The sequence below is a fragment of the Dysidea avara genome, chromosome 3 (genome assembly GCF_963678975.1).
Source record: "Dysidea avara chromosome 3, odDysAvar1.4, whole genome shotgun sequence".
In the NCBI taxonomy this organism is placed as follows: domain Eukaryota; kingdom Metazoa; phylum Porifera; class Demospongiae; order Dictyoceratida; family Dysideidae; genus Dysidea; species Dysidea avara.
In genome coordinates, this window is record NC_089274.1 from 40,835,219 (window position 1) to 40,854,301 (window position 19,083).

At 38.3% G+C, this 19,083-nt stretch overlaps 4 protein-coding genes and 1 non-coding gene across 9 annotated transcripts in view; 3 read left to right on the forward strand and 2 right to left on the reverse strand.

Moving 5' to 3' along the window:
- Positions 1-1,286: 1,286 nt before the first annotated feature.
- On the reverse strand, positions 1,287-8,161 carry LOC136251009 (ragulator complex protein LAMTOR3-A-like). The gene is made up of 7 exons (XM_066043387.1): positions 7,975-8,161; positions 7,886-7,920; positions 7,782-7,840; positions 7,655-7,728; positions 4,972-5,031; positions 4,858-4,921; positions 1,287-1,428 (listed from the first exon to the last, which is right to left on the reverse strand). The coding sequence occupies exons 1-7, from the start codon at positions 7,981-7,983 to the stop codon at positions 1,355-1,357; spliced, it is 375 nt and encodes a 124-aa protein (XP_065899459.1). The 5' UTR covers positions 7,984-8,161; the 3' UTR covers positions 1,287-1,354.
- On the forward strand, positions 7,930-10,225 carry LOC136251008 (nucleolar protein 12-like). Its single transcript, XM_066043386.1, has 4 exons — positions 7,930-8,089; positions 9,446-9,551; positions 9,771-9,970; positions 10,021-10,225. Exons 1-4 carry the CDS (start codon positions 8,022-8,024, stop codon positions 10,097-10,099), a joined length of 453 nt encoding a protein of 150 aa, XP_065899458.1. The 5' UTR covers positions 7,930-8,021; the 3' UTR covers positions 10,100-10,225.
- On the forward strand, positions 9,603-9,674 carry Trnah-gug (transfer RNA histidin (anticodon GUG)). Its single transcript has one exon. It is a non-coding gene; the product is annotated as a tRNA-His (tRNA).
- On the reverse strand, positions 9,784-14,287 carry LOC136251007 (uncharacterized G-patch domain protein DDB_G0278987-like). Of its 3 annotated transcripts, XM_066043382.1 has the most exons (10): positions 14,168-14,287; positions 14,075-14,099; positions 13,846-14,021; positions 12,291-12,347; positions 11,913-12,243; positions 11,634-11,831; positions 11,367-11,583; positions 11,176-11,309; positions 11,022-11,122; positions 9,784-10,958 (listed from the first exon to the last, which is right to left on the reverse strand). In XM_066043382.1, exons 5-10 carry the CDS (start codon positions 12,081-12,083, stop codon positions 10,142-10,144), a joined length of 1,638 nt encoding a protein of 545 aa, XP_065899454.1. In that variant the 5' UTR covers positions 12,084-12,243; positions 12,291-12,347; positions 13,846-14,021; positions 14,075-14,099; positions 14,168-14,287; the 3' UTR covers positions 9,784-10,141. The 3 variants fall into 3 exon arrangements, with proteins under 3 accessions (XP_065899454.1, XP_065899455.1, XP_065899456.1); XM_066043383.1 differs by lacking the exons at positions 13,846-14,021; positions 14,075-14,099 and having other exon boundaries at positions 14,168-14,249; XM_066043384.1 differs by lacking the exons at positions 11,913-12,243; positions 12,291-12,347; positions 13,846-14,021; positions 14,075-14,099; positions 14,168-14,287 and having other exon boundaries at positions 11,367-11,579; positions 11,634-11,890.
- The window catches only part of LOC136251006 (proteasome activator complex subunit 4-like), a 37,641-nt gene continuing 32,746 nt past the window's right edge, over positions 14,189-19,083 (forward strand). The window contains exons 1-6 of one of the 3 annotated variants that reach the window (XM_066043379.1): positions 14,189-14,306; positions 14,338-14,553; positions 15,854-15,994; positions 16,989-17,105; positions 18,094-18,138; positions 18,578-18,727. In XM_066043379.1, coding sequence (XP_065899451.1) covers positions 14,366-14,553; positions 15,854-15,994; positions 16,989-17,105; positions 18,094-18,138; positions 18,578-18,727 — 641 coding nt within the window. In that variant the 5' untranslated portion in view covers positions 14,189-14,306; positions 14,338-14,365. Of the gene's footprint in view, positions 14,554-15,853; positions 15,995-16,476; positions 16,649-16,988; positions 17,106-18,093; positions 18,139-18,577; positions 18,728-19,083 lie in introns of those variants that run through there. The other 2 variants (XM_066043378.1, XM_066043381.1) reach the window with 2 other exon arrangements.

Here is a 19,083-nt window from a genome sequence, read left to right on the forward strand (position 1 = left end):
ATAGTGGGGCCAGCTAAAAAGGTTGATACAACTAGCAATGCAGTGTGAGAAGCGGCACACTCAACATGAGGAGCATGCTTTATCTAGTTCATTTGGGAGCATGCCCTTACAGGAAAATTTTGCAAATTTAGTATCTGGGATTGAATTTGGCAATATTAACTGAAATATATTGAATAAGTATTGTGAGCCATGCACTCTAAGTGAAATCATTATTTTATAGCAGTGGTAACTAGCTTTCATATAAAGGGCACACACAGCATACATACTGCTGCATGGTTTGAGTTCAAAGTTGAAGTTCAAGGGGTGTAGCTAGGAGCTTAATGATGCATGGATGTTCTATTAGAGTAATTTGATTTGTTTGCAGTTTTACCCTTTTCCTGTTGATTCCTAGAAGAGATTACCACTTCTCACTCTTGTACTCCATACTTTCATTGTCCATGTATGCTTTAGCTGTACTGTGGCTTCTACTATCTTTCTAGCTAGTACCACATAGTAAAAATTTGGCAGAGTGCTTCAGCCCTCCACCTTTGTACGCATTATAGTCACAAATCACATTAGTTGGACTAATGATAAACTAGTTAGCCTTGGTCAATCCATACACTTAAATTTGCACCTCTAGGAATTCACTGTTTCCTTGTCACTACTAAGATTGGTGAATGCTCTAGCTATAATAGGCTGGAAACACTCTAATTGAGCAATCAGTTTACTCATGTTTATTTCTGTGACACAATGGCTGAACACAGGCCAGGTATCATAAAGAAAATGAACCTACACAGACCCTGAATATATACTGGCAAAGAATCCATGGTTAGATAGTGTTTCTTACCATAATTTCCAAATTTTAAATCAAGTACCAGGTCTATATCTAGTGATAGAACATGCTACACTTTAAAGTGTGCCTCATAATGCAGAGGTGCTAGGGTGAGTTGCTATACAAAAAACAACAACATATGTTCACATATGGTAAAGGAAAATCTAGGATTGCTGCTTTAATTGGTATGATACCATAAAGACGATTATTGAAAAAGTAAAAACTGACTCAACTGCTGTATCATCATTTATACATATAAACAGTATTCCTTGTGTGTAGTAATTTTAGCATTGCATATTATGTCTTAAAAATTATAAATTAAGTTTTATTTAGTAGTACATTAACAGTAACACAGAGAGTGGATAGTGTGTTAGGGGACTGTTAAGAATAAGTTAGAATTTTTTTTCAGCATTTGGGAAATTTGTGGTATGGAGAACTATACGCACGACCAATAAATGAGACTGAGTTCTCCATCTTGACACACAAGTATGATTTTATTCAAGTGCTAAAGACATATTTGTGTTCATAAAAGAAACAACAAAATCATTGAAAATTCAGTGCAGCAGTCAAATCACTAACAGCATCCTTCATCTCCTCATCCAACATGTATAGTAATCCTAGGGAAGAGCAAATGATGTAACATTATCCACAATAATACATATTTTTTAAACATTGTAAAATTAAAAAATGAAGTAGGGATCTATGCAACAAAAAGTAGTGAAACAAGAGATGAATGATGGTATTACAGCATAGCCCAGTGGGAAAGTCCCTACTTTGGCACATTAGCTATATTTTGCTCAATGCCAAAGTAGGGACTATGCTGTAATACCATCATTCATCTCTTGTTTCACTACTTTTTGTTGCGTAGATCCCTACTTCATCCTTTTTTAAATTTACAATTTTTAAAAAATACTAGTTCATTTAATTTTTGTTGTAGTACAGTACTACAATGTAACTTGTGACTGTTCTATTAGAATATCATACTTGACTGTTGTATTAGAGTGACTGTTGTATTAGAGTATATCTCAAGTCAGCCAATAGGTGAGCAGCTAGCTAGACCAAGGTCATTTTGTTTGCTGTTAAGTAAACAGCTAGATTGTTATGAGGTGTAATCTCCGTACTCTATCACTAGTAGTCCACCTAGGTCTTTAATTGATGGGCAGGTCACGAACAGGATCCCAATCGCGGACTTGCACATACAGTGTATCTAGTCTTACTGTAGCGCCAGAACTGAAGCGCTTCTGAAATCCAGTTCTGAAATAATAATCTCAGAAATAATTCTGTGGCGTCTATATTTTATGTTGCTGAAAGATAGTGTTGATACGGAAAATTAATGCCTCAATATGGTTTCATTGGATGAAGACAAGCAGCCTGATTGAAGATAAAAGAAAAGACAAGGCGCAGAGGGTCCACACTCGTCGGAACCCCAAAAGGCACATCCCACTGGTGAGTTTGTTGTTATTGTGGCGTAAAATGGTGGCCGTGCACTGCTTCGTTGGGCCTCTAGCTTTGCAACTGTGGTCAGTGAGTATGGCAGTGAGATTAAAATTCAAGTTTGGCGATTTTTTAAAATTCCATATCCGGCCACCTGTAAGTGTTTGTTATATTTAATACTGTTTTATCATATAGTACGATAGTACTGTATAGGAGGGACCACAAAGGAGTAGGCGTGGCCCACAGGATACTATCACCCAAAAACCAGCCTCAAGTTTCCCTGACAACGATGGGGCACTATTGGTTAGGTAAAACTAAGCCCAAACAAGTTTTCAGATCAACCCGAAACGCTTTTGACAAGTTGCTACGGAATTTTTTTTAAATTATTTAATGGAATTTTCTACTGATGACTGAGTAACTAACTGACTGATGCCTTCAGACAAGCATAACTCGATAACGGCTAAGGCTATGGGCTTGATTTTTTCACTGTTCGACGTCACTTCGGCCCGAGAGGTGCCTTTTGGCATACCACAGTGCGTACAGTGCATTCTTCATGGACTTACCAGTGTCCTCCTTTGTGTCTCATTCATCTTTGCTGACAACGAAGTGTCGATTTTAGCAGTAGCACATGATGGCTTCCCTTCGTAATGGAAATCGTCTGTATTTTTTTTCATAATGGCTATTTTGATAGCAGAGGTGCTTTTCAAACAGTTTTTGATTCGTACTGCTGTGCAACGGGTTGAACATAGCCGACAAAGAAGCATAATGGATACTTTACTTTTCAGACGATAACTGATATAACTGGGGCGCGTGGCACCATTTCTTTCTTTTGGTATGCGTGGATTGCAGAGGTGCTTTTCAAACAGTTCTTGATTCGAAATGCTGCGTACAATGCGTTGAACATAGCTGACTACGAAGCGTAATGGATACTTCACCTTTCAGACGATAATTAGGGGTGCGGCACCATTTCAGATGCAGTACGCGTGGGTTCACCAGTCATAATAATTATTTACAAAAAAAAGTTTACAAACAAGTACACACAAAAACTTGGAATTTTCAACTAGAGTAGGGACCATAGCACATCAATAAAAGTACTGAAACAAGCTGGAGTAGTGCATGATATTAAATCACAGTAAAACAATACGAAGTGTTATATCCCTACTGTGCCCAAGGTCCCTACTCTAGTTGAGGTGTACTTGTATATTATATGGACTAGTACTATTCCGTAAAGGTGTTTTATTTTTGTTGCGTGAAATGTCTCTAGGATGATTTTTAAAGGCGGAATTTTGGGTGGCGCACGAAATTTTCACCACGATCCCTAAATGATACTACCATACCATTTGATAAATGTTTTGAGCTTTCATAAAATTTCAAAGTAGAAATATTTCAGGACACCACATACCTTGGTTAAATGCCACGGTGTTTATTACTTTAGTTCATAAAATCGATGCAGCAACTATCATACAGCACGGTAGCACTGTATATTAGGGATCATGGAGGTTCAGGTTTTTCTGGTCAAAAATATCACCCTTCATAATACAACCCTGACACCTTGGCAGTATTGGTTAGATATAACCAACCCTAAAAGTGCCTCCAGTATGACCCAAAATACTTCCAATAGATTGTTACAAAATTAAAAAAAATATATATATATATTTGATGGAACTGTTTGCCTTCAGGCAAGTGTAACTCGATAACAGCTAAGGTTATATACGTATGGGCTTGATTTTTTTTTTCACTGTTTGACGTCGCTTCATCCCAAGACGTGCCTTTTGGCATACCGCAGCACATACAATGCACACACCATGGACTTACCTTTGTCCTCCTTTATGTCCCATTTCGTTTTGCTGACAGCCCAAGGTGTCGATTCAGGGTAGCGCAATGCATGGCTTCATTACAAACAAAAAACAGTATTAGAAGCACCTCTGTGATCAATCCAGTCACAATGTAAAATATGGATGATTCCTGTTTACAAACTTAAGGAAGTTTAACAGGCTGAAATTAAGTGGCAGTGGAGCTTTTTTTTAATTTTTACTTGGCAGCCAGTAACTGATAGTCAGGGCATGTGAATTGTCTGTATTTTTCATAGTGACTGAATTGATTGCAGAGGCGGTAGCAGGCTGAACACAGCTGAAAGCAAAGCGTAATTGCCACTTTACTTTCGAGTGAGTAATTGATAGGGAATACATTCAGACGAAAACATTAACTCTGGCACCATCCTTTATTTTGATGCAGTATGCGTGGGTTCACCAGTCATAATAATTTTACAAGAAAGTAAACAAACAAGTATAAGGAAAAAAAATTTGTAACTTTAGTTCGATTAGGAAACATGGAAAAAAAGTAGGGAAACAAGGGAGGTCGCCTACACCTGCAATTTCCATCAGATGGACAAGCTAAAAAATTTCAACAAATACTTTCTTCCCCTAGACCCCAAACATGCATACTAACCACATTCGAGTCAGTGCCCCTCTAACTCCAACTAAAAATCTTCTTATGTCTATGTTTGAATGGTGAAGGCTTCAAACAAAAGGAAAGGAATTATATTACTTCAATACATTACATCTTCTCAGTACATGAAGAATAAAAACTTTTAACATATACTCAAATCTCACCAGTATTAGCTGAACTCTTAGCAATTAGTGTCACTATCACTGGAAAATAGTTAAACTGGATAACCTATGAACAGGATAGTTCATAACATGATATTGAAAATCCTGTTAGCTTACCTGGTGGTCAGAGTAGAATGTTGTTATTCTCTTGTTCTTACCAAATCCAACTTTTCCTGCCTAGAATTATCACCAATAAGGTATACTCTATCATATACTACAGTATGTGAGTACCATGTATAGAGGGAAACTTTGGCGGGATAAACTTCAGCAAATAGTAAGCTAAATTGCATTTGGCAAAATAAACTTTGGCGAAATTCAAGCTCAATCTATAGCTAATCTCAGGCACTACAAGTAATTGGCAGCTTAAACTTTCGTGAATTTGTAGCAAATCGCCAAAGTCCCCCCCCCCCCCCCCCCCCAAAAGTTTCCCTCTATACAGTACTTCCACTTCAAGTTACAATGTCTAGTTTTGCATCGCCAGACATTTTCTCAGTTGCTGTGCCTCACATGATGCCTACATCAATAAGTGTCTCTGACTGGTAATTCAATTATCCTGATATTGTTGCCAGTTTATGTACTGCAGTTGAGTGGGCAATAATTGTGATATTTATTCATGAAAATAATTGTATAACAAAATTAATGGTTACACAGCTGGATATGCACACTAGTCTATTATGCTAATTGCAAACAACTGTTACAGGAAAGTAGTTATTCCAGGAAAGTAGTTATTCCAGGAAAGTAGCTTCAGTGAAGTGACAGGTTACACAAGCAGCTTGACTATGTTTCATGTGGTGCACAAAGATGAAGACTAATATGTGGGGGTGATTTTGTTTATTAACTATGTATATTGCTGGACTGCTAATTTGACGAATGGATTGCCATTACCCACAGAACATTAGAGTCACAGTAAAATGTGGACCTGGGAACCTGCAAGGACAAAAAATTTTCTTTGAGTTTTGTTTACAGACTCCACACTGTCTATATGTCTTGTACTAGATATATGCAACCATCTCAGTTGCCTAGTTCACACAGTGTTTTGAGATAAACAAAATTTTAAAATATTATTGAAATTTTGCATGCTACAAAGAAAAAATATGCAAGGTTTTAATCAAGGAGGGAAGCCAGTCTCAATTCAGTTAAACCTATATACTGTCTTACACTCTTGCTCATGGAGAGTTCTAAAATCTTTGTTTTATTTCTGTAGCCCCAATGGTGTGCATGTTACATGCGTTTGTCTACACTGTGGTAGACGTAAACAAAATTTTGCCATTTCTTCAATAAAACCACCTTCATACATATGTATATACACAAGTGACTACAGGACTGAAACTATACCTTCATTGATTTGTGTGAACAATTTAAACCAACTGTAAACTAATGCAAACAGAAGTTATGGCTGAAAATGTAAGCATCTGTAGTTTATTTTCAGTATAGTCACTGTACAAATCAATTTCCTTGCTCTTCTTACTGTCCAGTATTACAATTCATAAGTACTCAGCATGGACTCATCTGAATTGTTTAGCATATGGCCACTTATTCTTCACACATCCACCTTCTTTGTGTGACATGCAGGTGGTACAAATATGTATGCTTGTGCACACATCTTCACATTGTACTAAACAATTCAAATGTAATGCAAGTTGTTAACTGCAAACTCCATAGTTAATTCCATAAGAATACCATGACTGATAATGCAGTGATTTCACAGAAGTTCACCTCTACAGAACTGGCATACACGAGGTACACACACACGCGCGCATGCGTGCACACTGTATAGCAGGTGAATAACATAGTGTCTGAAATTTCCCACGAAATATAACAGCACGATAAAACTTAGCAATTCTTGAAATTGAGTCTTATTTTTTTTTAAATTATACATGCACACAAATGCAATGTGGCAAACCAAAATGAAGCAAGCACAAACTGGCTGTATACAAGTTTAGCTGAATCCTGAAAAACAGCTAAAAATTTTTAATGGATTTTTTTCTCAAGAGCGTTAACATTTCAGCCAACCAGATGATTAGTGGTGACAGTAAAGGTGTCAACAACAGACACGTATGGTTTGGCTCCATTATAAGTTCGGGAAAAGGCTGTAATGAACACTGCATTTTATGTATGGTAAAATTTTGATTAGCCATAAATATTGTGTCAGACGTTTCAACGAAAAGATTTTGAAATATTTTTAGCAGGTCAAGCAGTGCTGCAAATGAGCCAAATTTCAAGATCATATGTAATTGCATCCATGAGTTATTAAATGTTTTTGAGGATCCAGCTCAATGCGTACATATTATAGCCGAGTGAAAACAAAGCAAATTATGTGTGGATGGCATCATGCATGTAACTGTTACATCACTTTGGCTGTCAGCATTTCGCATCCTTCATTATAAACTAGCCTGCGTGGGTTGGGAGAAGCTTAAAGAGAGACTTGCTGGTGAGCCTGTAGGATAAATTCTAATCATGTTTTGGTTTGAGCACAAAACGTTATGCAGCTTTTCCTATTCATGCCTTTGCTTTGGCTCACATTGCTGGGCACTTCTATAATTACGTAGGACAAACACATCTTCCCTTAAAGTGATGGAGCTTTCAACAGCATGTGACCTTTGCAAAATCATGCAATACACAAGACTAAGGAATTAAACTTTAGTGAATCAACCCAACGCTAAAATCATTGTCTCACCATATAACCTGCAATACAGTGTAAACATAATGAAATTTTGGTCAAATATTAACCAAGCCAATCCTTGGAATTTTACCCATCAAAATGTCCAGCCATATGGTACTGCATATACACAATAATTACCTGATCACTGCATAAAGAAAAAGCTCCAAGGAAGAGAGGCTTGAGAACATTTGGTGGACACAGACCAGTACTGACTGTAGAAAACATACAATAACAGCAGTGAATAACAACACAGTGATCACCTAACCTTCTAGTACAGGCACACCATCTCTATCTGCTACTACTATGCCCTCTAATCCGTCCACTCTGTAAACAGGTCACTTAAAAAGCGGTACTTTCAAAACTACTTACGTTGGGAGCAGTCTTTGAAAGAAAAGCTTTAATTCCTATAGAACAACACTTCATAAACAGCACACAGTGCAAAACGGTATACACTTTACTTCAGTCATTTGCCGTTCTCCTAGTTTCCGCTCTCTTAAATGAAACGATGGGACGAACCTTTAAGAACCAAAAGGCGAAGAAACTGATCGTAAGTTTCGACGAGGAGGCAAGAAGGTTGGTTCACTTATCAGTCACGCACTTAACGATGGTGTGCATTAAAAGGAAACCTTTCAACAAGCCGACTGGATGAAAACATAAGTAGGTTAGGTTTATATGAGGACAAGAAGTTTTTGTAACCTAAAAATATTCCTTTGTGTGCAACCTTTTGAGCACCCAAAAGTGGTTAATGACTCGATCAACAGATCTAGAGTAATATGTACTTTAACTCTTTGCCAGCTATTGTGCTTAATAGTACACTTTTACACATTCACATTTAACACAACGAGGATGTGACTATGCAGCCCATCTGATACCCAAGATAGCCAAAGAAAATTATGTAGACACGAGTGACAACACAGGCACTTGCTGTATGAAGTCCTGTTCTGTCAACGAACTAGACAGGTCCAAGTACTGGAACATTCCTAAGTCATAAGTCCAATAAAAGCTGCTCATTCATGACTTCGATTATATGGTCACAGACCTATATATGCACCTACAGTGTGTGCCTGACACCTCTTGGTGAAGTGGTGAACACTGCATAATGCTTTAATTGACTTGCAGGACACCAGAGTACCTTGATTGTTAGAAACAATAGTGTCTACAAAAATTGGCCACACTTGTATAATTATAATGACGAATTTTGACAGCTTTGTTCACACAGTGTACAGCATGTATGGTAATGTGGTGTTCTACATGTAGTCTTGCGTGACCAGACCACTTTTTTCCATGTATTGGGTGGGGGAAAAAAGGGTCTGGTGCAACTCCAATAGCTGTTTACTTCTGAGCCATCCCCAGACACTGGGAACGCTAATTGAATAACATTGGCCGCAAAGGAGGCGCCGATGACGTCAGTAAGTAAATTCGAGATGGCTTCGGTCTGTTTATCCTTTAAACGAATCTTAATTTGCTCCGATGTCTCTTTTATAGTGTCTTGAAAGTTCATCCTCATCATGTAACAAGACTCACAACCAGAGCAGGAGTGTACAAATACTTCATTGTTTTACTGATGTCATGGCGCCTCCTTTGCAGCCGGTGTTATTCAATTAGCATCCCCAAACAACCATTGGAGTTGCACCAGACCCTTTTTCCCCACCCAATACAGGGAAAAAAGTGGTCTGGCCACGCAAGACTATTCTACATGTGCCTGGCCTTGGTGAAGTACGAAATACTTCCTTGATGCTTGAACTAGCTGGCGTACAACCACAATTTTTGTGCCTGTGAAATAATAATAAAGTCTTTATTATATGTTATGGACTCTTGGTCTAACTATACAGTAACGTACTGCTTGGCACTGTGGGATGTAAAATACCTTATTAGTACCCAGTGCCTGGATTTATGCTGATATTTTGCACATTATTCTTTTTACTACAGGGACTACTTGACTGGTTTTTCTAGGAGAAAGCGACTCAGGAAAAAGTATGCTAAACAAGAAGAAGTGAAAAAAGAGGAAGCAAAGAAAAAAGAAAAACGGGCTGAGGTAAGCCGTTGCTGTCGTTAAATACCATTAAAATCACCGCTCTTTACAACGGCTGTGATAGTATAGTGGTAAGTACTTTGCGTTGTGGCCGCAAAAACCCAGGTTCGAATCCTGGTCACAGCAGAATTTTTTTTTTTCGTTTTTAAAACCTTTTTGGAGCACCTTGTTTTTGACATTTTTTTTTTGTTTTTAATGTTATTTATACACCTTTTTACACAGAAAAAAACGAAACTAAGGGAGACAATGATGAGATACAATTTACTTGATGAAAGTAGTACAAACCAAAATTCATCTTACAGTACACCAGAGCCTACCAATGCTACAACTCAGTACTATAAGGACACCAAAGTTACCATCAGTGACATTCCTGGATTTGAATCAAGATACAATACAAGCACTACTACTAGTTCTACACATATGTAAGATGGTAAATAAATTTAATAGTAATGTACTCATGTGTGTGTTACAGATCTAAGACAGATGAACAAGCACTTAAAAAGAAGCAGTCATTAATCAGTGTGAGAAAACAGAGACAGGCCAAAAGATGATAAAGCATAATATAACCAACTAAATAATACACTGTATGTACATCACCATTTAAATAGTCTACGAAATATGCCCTTCGTAGGTGGTTTTTTATCCTCTCCTGAGGAAACATCAGTTAGTGACATCAATGGAGAATCTGCACCTGCAAGAAATAGTTCATCATCTGACAATCCTTCATCCTTCTTTCCTTTTTGTTTATTCCTTTTACGCAGTGTTTCACCAGATGCTGATTCAAGAATACTTGCGCTCTTTTCAGTTATAGGTTGTTCGCCACTGTATTCTTTATGTTTCCTTTTTCTTTTTTTGCTCTTTTTATCACGTGATCCCTCAGATCCCTTGTGTCCCTTTTTCTTTTTTGCTTCTTTTTCAGTAGATATTTCACTCGACAGAAGTGCAGTATCACTTTCTATACTCTGCTGCTCGTCACTGTGTGATTCAGTATGCTTCTTTCTTCTTTTACGGCGCTTCTTGGATTCTTCATCAGCTTTAGGGCTTGTTTGTTCTTTGTCATATTTGCTTTTTTTCTTACGTTTACGTTGCTCTTTATTGGTGGCACTTCCCTCAGAATTTTCATCACCAAAGAATTTACTTTCTGTAAGATTCTCAATACTAGACAAATTGTCAATTTCTGTGTATTTCTTTTTACTGTGTTTTTTGGTTTTCTTTTTAGGTTGTGTGGCATCAGACTTTTCATGCATTGGACTGCCTGGGATTGCTTCAATCTTATTTGCATCATCATGTTCTTTGTCCTCCGCTTTAAGCTGTTGGTAGTCTCCTTTCTTTACCTTACCCTTTTTGTCATATCCTCTCCAAGTATCATATGTACCAAACCTCTGCTTAAGATAGAACGAACTGGTTTCACTAGAACAAAGAGAATGTCAAAGAGTTAACTGCAAGCCATACGCTCGACTTCAAACAATTTACCTTATTAATGATGCATCAGATACTGCACCACTCTTCTTTTTATTTTCTATGAATTCAACGTATTCACCAGGGAAATACCCTATGACACCATTAAGATTGCCCTGTTATAGAAAAGAAAGCTAGCAGTTATTTAGAAATGTTAAGAAATACTTACTTGCCACCATCCATTCTCTAGTTCAATTACATCCATGATAACATCTCCTTCCCTGATGTTTAGCTCTTCCTCATTTTGTGCCTTATAGTCATGAATAACTTTAGCATGTTTGTACAATACATCTTGGTCTGCCTCTGTGAACAAACAGCACCGATTAAATTCACCTACATCTCAACATATGACATGCATACCTATAGTAGCATTCATGACATGGTAGTGCTCCAACGGTAATTCCCAAATCATAGCATCCTTCATTTTAACATTCTTGTATCGCCGCTCCATATCACTAAACTTGGCATCTTCATTCATTATCTTCCTCAAGTTTTCCTTGCTCCAACACAAGCCTCCCGCCTTGTACAGAGTAGCCACAGTAGCAATGACACTGAATCCCAATATATAAACTGCTATCTGCAAACAATTAAATTGAAAAATACCACAACATGCAGATAAATTCTTACAATTGGTAGAGCTAAGTCTAGAACATCTCTGTGAGTCCATGTCTTTTCTCCCTTCAACACTATCACTACGATAATTTGCTCCGTGCAGTAATTGGGCTCCGTCGTGTCACCGTGAAACACCGTCTCATAGCCACTGTTACACACACATACATCTTCTTCCCAACTTCCGTGGACGCAGCTGTTTGCCAAAGCTAGAAACTGTGTGAGTGAATATTAAAAGCCACACTCAAAACATACACGTTGGTGCACGTGTGCAACATTACACGCCCACTATATTACCTGCTTGGAGAAGGTCACAACTATTGAAAGAAGTATCTTTAGCAGTTGATAGTTCGCCATGAAATAACGCGTCGTTTCTATGGCAAATGAAATGTTCTTTACCGCCATTTGACGTACTCTACCCGCCATATAAAAACCTAGCCACTTTGCACAAGGATGACTTAGCACCATAGATGATAGCACAAGTACCAGATGATGGGGGTTTATATAACAAAAGTATAAAATTATTCGAAAGGTGGCAGAACAGGATAGTATGCATATATCTATTTCTTTGTGGAATGTTCTCGTTCTTTGACCCAAGTCTTGAGGTCCATTGGCGGCAGCAAGTTATCTGAAGAGTAATTTACTAATGACGTGATCTACATTAAATATTATTACCTGATGGCTCGCAGTGTTCTTTCCATTCTACTTGACTTCTGCTGACTTCATTCCAAGCTAAAAATAGCACAACTTGTTACACAAGACTATAGAATTGCATTGACAACAATGACAAGACTTCTAGTAATCATGAAATCTCTAGATCTGCTCCCCCATTGAGATACTCTAATAGAGCAGTCAGTAATCAGCAACAACTCTGACACAAGACTTCTATTTGTAGTATTTTACTAGTATATTCAAACAATAGCTGGCACAGTGGCATAGCTACCATCAAGAGTACATATTATGTACTCTTGCTACCATCGAGGCAACTGCCTTGGTAAAAGTTAGGAGATGGTAATTAAATTGAAGGGAATTAAATTTAGCAAAAGACCGAGATACTCTAGTAGCTAGCAGTCAACTCTAATAGAGCAATCAGGTTTGCTTCGCCTTCAAATATTGTCTGGCTATTTTCTTGGCTTGAAACTAATGCTATTAGAATGCTGACTGCTCTATTAGAGTAGAAGTTGCTATACTGGTTCCTGACCCTACTTCTTGACTATTATAATAAGTGTAACTGCTCTATTACAGTACCTCAATTGTTTTTAGTGGAAGGATCCAGTGAGGCCAATCTTGTATGGCCAGACTGCACAGTTTCATACGTTTTTTTCTCTGTACGGCGCACAATTATAAGTGTAAATTTTAAATATTGTACTGGCCACACAAAGTTATTCAAAAACAATACAGTATTTTGACATACACATTACTTGTCCCTATTTTCATGCTAATAGTGAATTATAGTATGTTCACATTGAGCTGAATCCTGAAAAACAGCTAAAAATTAAAAGTGGAATTTTTCTCAATAGAGTTAATATTTCAGCCAACCAGATGATTATTGGTAACAGCAAAGGTGTCAACAACAGACACAAGCAGTTTGGCTCCATTACAAGTTCGGGAAAGGGCTGTAACAGATACTGTATTTATATGGCTTCCCCATTGGAAATGGGCATTGTGAAAGTTTTGATTGGTCAAACATTTGAACAAAAAGATTTTGAAATACTTTTAGCAGGTCAAGCAGTACTACAAATGAGCCAAATTTCAAGATCGTGTGTAACTGCATACATGAGTTATTAAATGTTTTTGAGGATTCAGCTCAACGTGAACATACTATAGTCATGCATGTGATCTTTTCATGGCTTTACGGCTATATGATTTTGTTCCCAGTTTACCTACTATATGTAAATTACATTGTAAGATCATTATTTTACCACAGAGGCGGTAGAGGCACCATCACATTTTCAAGGTGGATATCATGCCAGCTGAAGGTTATGAGCTATTTAACTGTTAGGGAATTGGGCAGTAGACCACAATGGCTTGGGATCTTCAGACTTGGGATCTTCAGAAACAGAAGTCCAATAGATTAATGATTAATCAAGAGTACAGCTAGGATTCGTATCAAACTTAGTTTGAATATTTTATGTTTCTGCAAAAGCCCAACTTTTATGCCAGCAAAACTGACTACTTCTTTCAAGACTCATCTGTACAAAATGGAATGGAGGCACAAGGATGCATGTACCTTCACGGAGATAAGCAACATAGTCTTGGTGGTCAGGTATGGTATCAATTTTGCCCAAACCAGTAACAGCGGCCTGTGGCATAACACTACCCTGGTTCCTAGCAGTGTCTGTGTTAGGATCAGGTACCACTTCGGGCTCTGCCCTCCAGTTTAAATTATCTGACCCTAGACTGCCCCTACAATTTGAAAACAATTAATTTACAGCAGATCAGAGACAAAATAATAGTACCTTTCAAAAAAGTGGCGCGACCTACCTGTGTGTTACATTTACAAATATAACAAAACGGCATATACGTTTGATATATATCTACCGAACACTCACCACGGCCTCGCCTTGACATGTTACGCAACAGCTGAAGCCCAAGCCGGAAGACCTAAAGACAATTCTATTTTTTTGGTGCAAGGGCCACATGAAGGAAAACGCTGTAGCGGATGACGTAAAAAATATCAGCAGAATTTAGGTGACATTATTTAAACTGTTAACATTATTAGTGTCCATCATTTGGTGGACTATATCGTGATGGAGGTGGACGCTCCCCGAGAGAAACACCAAAAGCCGCTAGTCTATAATCGCTTCCTGCCCTATGCTGAACAAATCGATAAGGAAGCTACTGAGTTTTTGCAGGACATCAAGAAGAACTTGTCTATAGCCTTGCAGAGACGTGAACTGAAGCGTGGTTGTGTGTATTGGACAAACCAATTACAATGGTGGGTGGGTTATACCCTTATGTTGTGTGCTAATGCTGTATTTATTTCTTTGATCTTACACAATGCAGTCTTCATTACTTGCTAATTTAAAAATTGCCTGTTTAACAGTGAAAGGCTCAGAAGTTTTAGTAGATAATTAGGAATAGTGAGAATGGTGGCTGCAATTTTTGAAAGTAAAGTCTGTAATGTAATTCATCAATAACATTTTCTGATCTCCAGCTGTACAAGTGTATTCACTTGTGGGGCATTGTGGGTCCTAGTTAATTGTCTAATTCTGATTCATCCATTTCAATATCAGTATTGTGTTATATTGGGGTTGCACCTGGAACTCTTCTACAGTGTAAGTCTCCATTAAAGCCCATAGTTGGATGCATTTGAGTACCTGCAAGGCTGAAAAGGGTGTTGTGTGAACATGTTATTAACAAGGGTCTTGTTCAAGTGCAATAACAGTCAGCATTTTCCTTTGGTTGTTTTTCAGTCATGGTGGATTGCACACTAAAAGCTGTAAGGTCTCCAATACAGCCACAGCCCTTGAGTGTATGTGTGTTAATAGACACCTCAGAAATTAATTGCTCACTCCCCAAGTGGTTAACCTATTTGCCTTTTCATGGTCAGTTGAGGGAGTGTACTAGGTCAGGTGAGGGAATGTACTACCTCAGGTGAAGGAGTGTACTAATGTGGAAGGTCAGAATTTGAAGTACTCTATGCTATCTTCTAAACTGACTGACTACATGTATATTATTAGCTTATCATCACAGAAAGTCTTCATACCATTGATACAATTTCAGTTCACCCCTTTATTAACACACCTAAAGAACGGCTTATATATTGTACGCTCCACTATTCTGCACATGTTATCCGCAGTCCACTTGTTGAGCAGTAGTGTGAACAAGGGGTGGCTCGAGTTTGTTGACAGTAGTGAAAGCTTGTATAAGCCCTTACTAAATTTCAATCGTCCTGTGATACAGTAGCTGGGATTAATGTGTAGCTAGCTTATTGACACTATGTGGAATTAGGGAATTAGCCAGTGTATTTGTGATGTGGTTCATTAAGATGTAATTGACTGTGTAATGTAGATTTTACCACAACTTTGTCACAAAATATTTCAATGATACAATTTTCTGTGCCCTGGACCCACTTCTTAAAGCTCTGTGTCACTTTTGGTATTCATATGTATGTAACTTGTTTACATTCATGTATCTTAGATTTAGTATTACCCTTTTATGTATTATACATGTATATTAGCTTTGGTAGTGATAGGGTTTTCATCTTAATCATTTCCTTCTGTTTTATTTCTTAGTTATCTGCGCATGTATGGGTACCGATTCTCCAAAGAAGACCATGTGACGTTCATCAAGTTACTATATGACCTGGTTACTATGCCAAGACTGGAAGCACAACTGGTCAGGGCATGGTGTTATGTTCTTATTAAACTATTGAAGTGAGTTAGTAGTTATGTAGTGTATATTGTACATAAGTCTTCTTATCATACAGTACAGTAATAGGGATTATGGAGGTTTGAATACCTTCATGGTGCCATGGCAGTATTGGTTAGGTGTAACCAAGCCCAAAAGTGCCTTCAAAACACTTCCAACAATAAGTTGCTATATATTACACTATATGAAATTGTAGTCTCTTTATTACTGTAAGTGGAATTTTCTGCTGACAGACTAACTAACTGATGCGTTTTAGATAAGAGTGACTCAATATTGGCTAAGGCCACATATGGGCTTATGTAGACATTGCTTCAGCTTGACAGGTATTCTTTTAGCATACCACAGTACATACAGTGCATCATGGGCTTACCTTTGTCCTCCTTTTCTCTTCACTGACAGCACACACTGACAGCACAAGGGGTCGATTTGCAGTAGTGAGTGATGGCTTCCCTACATTTGTAACAGAAATCGTCTGTATTTTTTGTAGTGACTGGGTTGATTGCAGAGGCACTTCTTGTACTGTTTTTCATTTGTAACGCTGTGTAACGGGCTGAACAAAGCTGAAAACGAAACATAATGGCCACTTCACATTTCAGCAGTTGATAGTTGGGGTACATGTTCAGGAAAAGAAATACGGAGCCATTCTTTCTTTTGATACGGTATGAGCAGTCGTAATTATGTTGCAAAAAAAAATAAACAAGTAGTAAGAATTTTAAGTTCAATTAGGGATCATGGATATAGAAAAAGGAAGGTTGCCTACAGCTGTACTAATGGACACTTAGTCCCTAATTCAGTCATGGTGTAGGTGACCTCCCTTGTTTCACTACTTTTATTATCTATGATCCCTAATCAAACTCATTGTGTTGGTATAATATTGCCTAGTTTGTTCATATAGCAACTGCATACGTACGTACGTACAGGTATGTGTTATGTTGAAACTTGTGGAGTACTTCTTTATGCAGATAATATTAATATTGTGTCTTGTGTTATTGTTATTAGGAAACCAAAATTGTTATCAAGAGATGATTTGGTATTACCGTGGCGACCACTGTTTACCCTTGTGAAGGAAGTGTTTTACTCTAAACACCAGCAGTTGGGAATAGTACTTTATTCTAGGTGTGTGTATATGTGTACGTGTACATGTGTGTGCGTGTATTGTGTTGTGTTGTTTTATGTTAAGCAGCATAGCCAAGTAGCTAGAGTGTTGGCCTGGCAATTGAAAAGTTCCAAGTTCAATTCCTGGTTATGCCCTTTGGTGTTGTTATTGTTTCCTTGAGCAAAAAACTTTACTCACATTGCACTCCAGTCTGCCCAGCTGTTAAAATGGGGGACCCGGTGGCCTGGTGCCAACTGGTGAAGCAGCTCATCCAGCTGTAACATCAATGGGTACCTGGTATAAACTGGGGAAGCAAATTCCAACTGCCCATGTCTCATAATAGTAGGGTGAAGGTCCAGGTGGGACTTCAGGTCCCACACCTTCACCTATGAGACATGGTATGGGTTAGTCCTGCCTCAGGACTGTGCTGACTCCTAGCACCTGAGTAATGCCCAGGTGTCCCAGTGCTGGTTCACTGGCATGGGTAGGCGTAACTGTGCCAGCAGCAGCTGCAGTCAAAGACTTTGCTTTTGTTTTTGTGTGTGTGTGTGTGTGTGTGTGTGTGTGTGTGTGTGTGTGTGTGTGTGTGTGTGTGTGTGTGTGTGTGTGTGTGTGTGTGTGTGTGTGTGTGTGTGTGGTGCCACTGTTCTTGTCATGTGCCTTGTAACACATCACTTGTTGGTGGTGTGGCTAATGTCTATACCCGAGACCAGGTAGAGCTAGGGGTTCCTACCCATTGGTCTTGCAAGCCAATGAGGGGCACTTGCACTCGAGCATTCTTTTAGATTTGGACCAGACTGATTGCTAAGGCCCTGCTATTGTCCTAGAGGTTTGTCTTCCCTCTTGGAAATTCACTCACCTAAAAGGTTGTAATCCAATCAGTGTCTTGATCCTGGCTAGCCTCCATAATGGGAGTGAGTGAGGTGACAGTGAAGTGGTGTGTATGTACATGTATGCATGTGTACAATAAATAACACAATGTTTATATTCGTGTTCTTATCTTTTCAGTGGTCTGAGTGAAGCAGTGAATGGTCTGATTAAAGAGGCAAGACTGTAAGTGTTATTCCATGTTTGCATGGTATTAGAAGTTGGTTATAGTGTATGGAATGATGGTTTTAAGCACACATAGATACATTTATGTACAACTTCTAGGATATTCATACGTACCTGCACGCAGGTATGAACTATTGTACAGAACTATCAGTCCCAATATAATCTAATACACATACAACAGAGCCAATTTTTGTATAATTACAGTTTTGATAAGCTTGGTTAATCGCGTGGACTTGCCTAATCTGATGTCCGCAATTGTCAATCTTTATTAGAAATGGTTATGTTTGTACAGCTAGCTGACTATCGATTTTGAGCTGTTTTCCTACAATTAGAGGCCCTGATGTTTAGCTTATTAGCTGTCACGTACATGCACATTTTAGATTGTATAGTATAGATGTAAAGACTGTGTTATACATAATTATGTGTATGTCTCTTGTAGCTATTTCCCAATAGAGACAACCAGGGAGGTGATAGAGGAATGGCATCCATTATTGTGTCCATTTGACATGACCATGTTGGAAGGGTATAATGCTCTAGCAGAATTCCTACCTGTCATCCTTAAACCAGAGGAACTGGATCAGGGATACAAGTGTGTTGTGTTCTGTGAATAGCTTAAGTAGTCGTGTAGTTGTTGATTTGCAGTAACCTGTGATGGCTTCAGATAATAGGTGGAAAACAGCTGAAAACAAAGCAGATTGACCACACTGCTTTCCAGTAATTAATAGCTGGGTTAAGTCGTATGTTGTATGTCTGGCTGGCACTGTTCTTTCTTTTGATGCAATATATGAGTCATATTAATCATGCTCATAAAAAAATAAACAAACAAATTTACTTTTATGGAAATAAAAGCGGTGAAATAAGGGAGGTGCAGCTTTACTAGTGGACATTTAATCCCTACTTCAGTCATTGACTGAAGTTGGAAGGTAGGTGACCTCCTTTGTTTCA

What these genes read in the sequence shown, in the direction of transcription:
- LOC136251009 (XM_066043387.1), bottom strand. An exon ending in TGGTGTGCCTGTACTAGAAG is followed by an intron (nt 7,729 to 7,781) that starts GTTAGGTGATCA and finishes TGTTTTCTACAG; the next exon opens with TCAGTACTGGTCTGTGTCCA. An exon ending in TTTCTTTATGCAGTGATCAG is followed by an intron (nt 5,032 to 7,654) that starts GTAATTATTGTG and finishes TGATAATTCTAG; the next exon opens with GCAGGAAAAGTTGGATTTGG.
- LOC136251007 (XM_066043382.1), bottom strand. Translation starts at nt 12,083, where the DNA reads ATGGTGCTAAGTCATCCTTGTGCAAAGTGGCTAGGTTTTTATATGGCG. An exon ending in TTGTGACCTTCTCCAAGCAG is followed by an intron (nt 11,832 to 11,912) that starts GTAATATAGTGG and finishes TCACTCACACAG; the next exon opens with TTTCTAGCTTTGGCAAACAG. An exon ending in TCTGATGCATCATTAATAAG is followed by an intron (nt 10,959 to 11,021) that starts GTAAATTGTTTG and finishes TCTTTGTTCTAG; the next exon opens with TGAAACCAGTTCGTTCTATC.
- LOC136251008 (XM_066043386.1), top strand. Translation starts at nt 8,022, where the DNA reads ATGGGACGAACCTTTAAGAACCAAAAGGCGAAGAAACTGATCGTAAGT. An exon ending in AAAAAGAAAAACGGGCTGAG is followed by an intron (nt 9,552 to 9,770) that starts GTAAGCCGTTGC and finishes CTTTTTACACAG; the next exon opens with AAAAAAACGAAACTAAGGGA. An exon ending in ACTACTAGTTCTACACATAT is followed by an intron (nt 9,971 to 10,020) that starts GTAAGATGGTAA and finishes TGTGTGTTACAG; the next exon opens with ATCTAAGACAGATGAACAAG.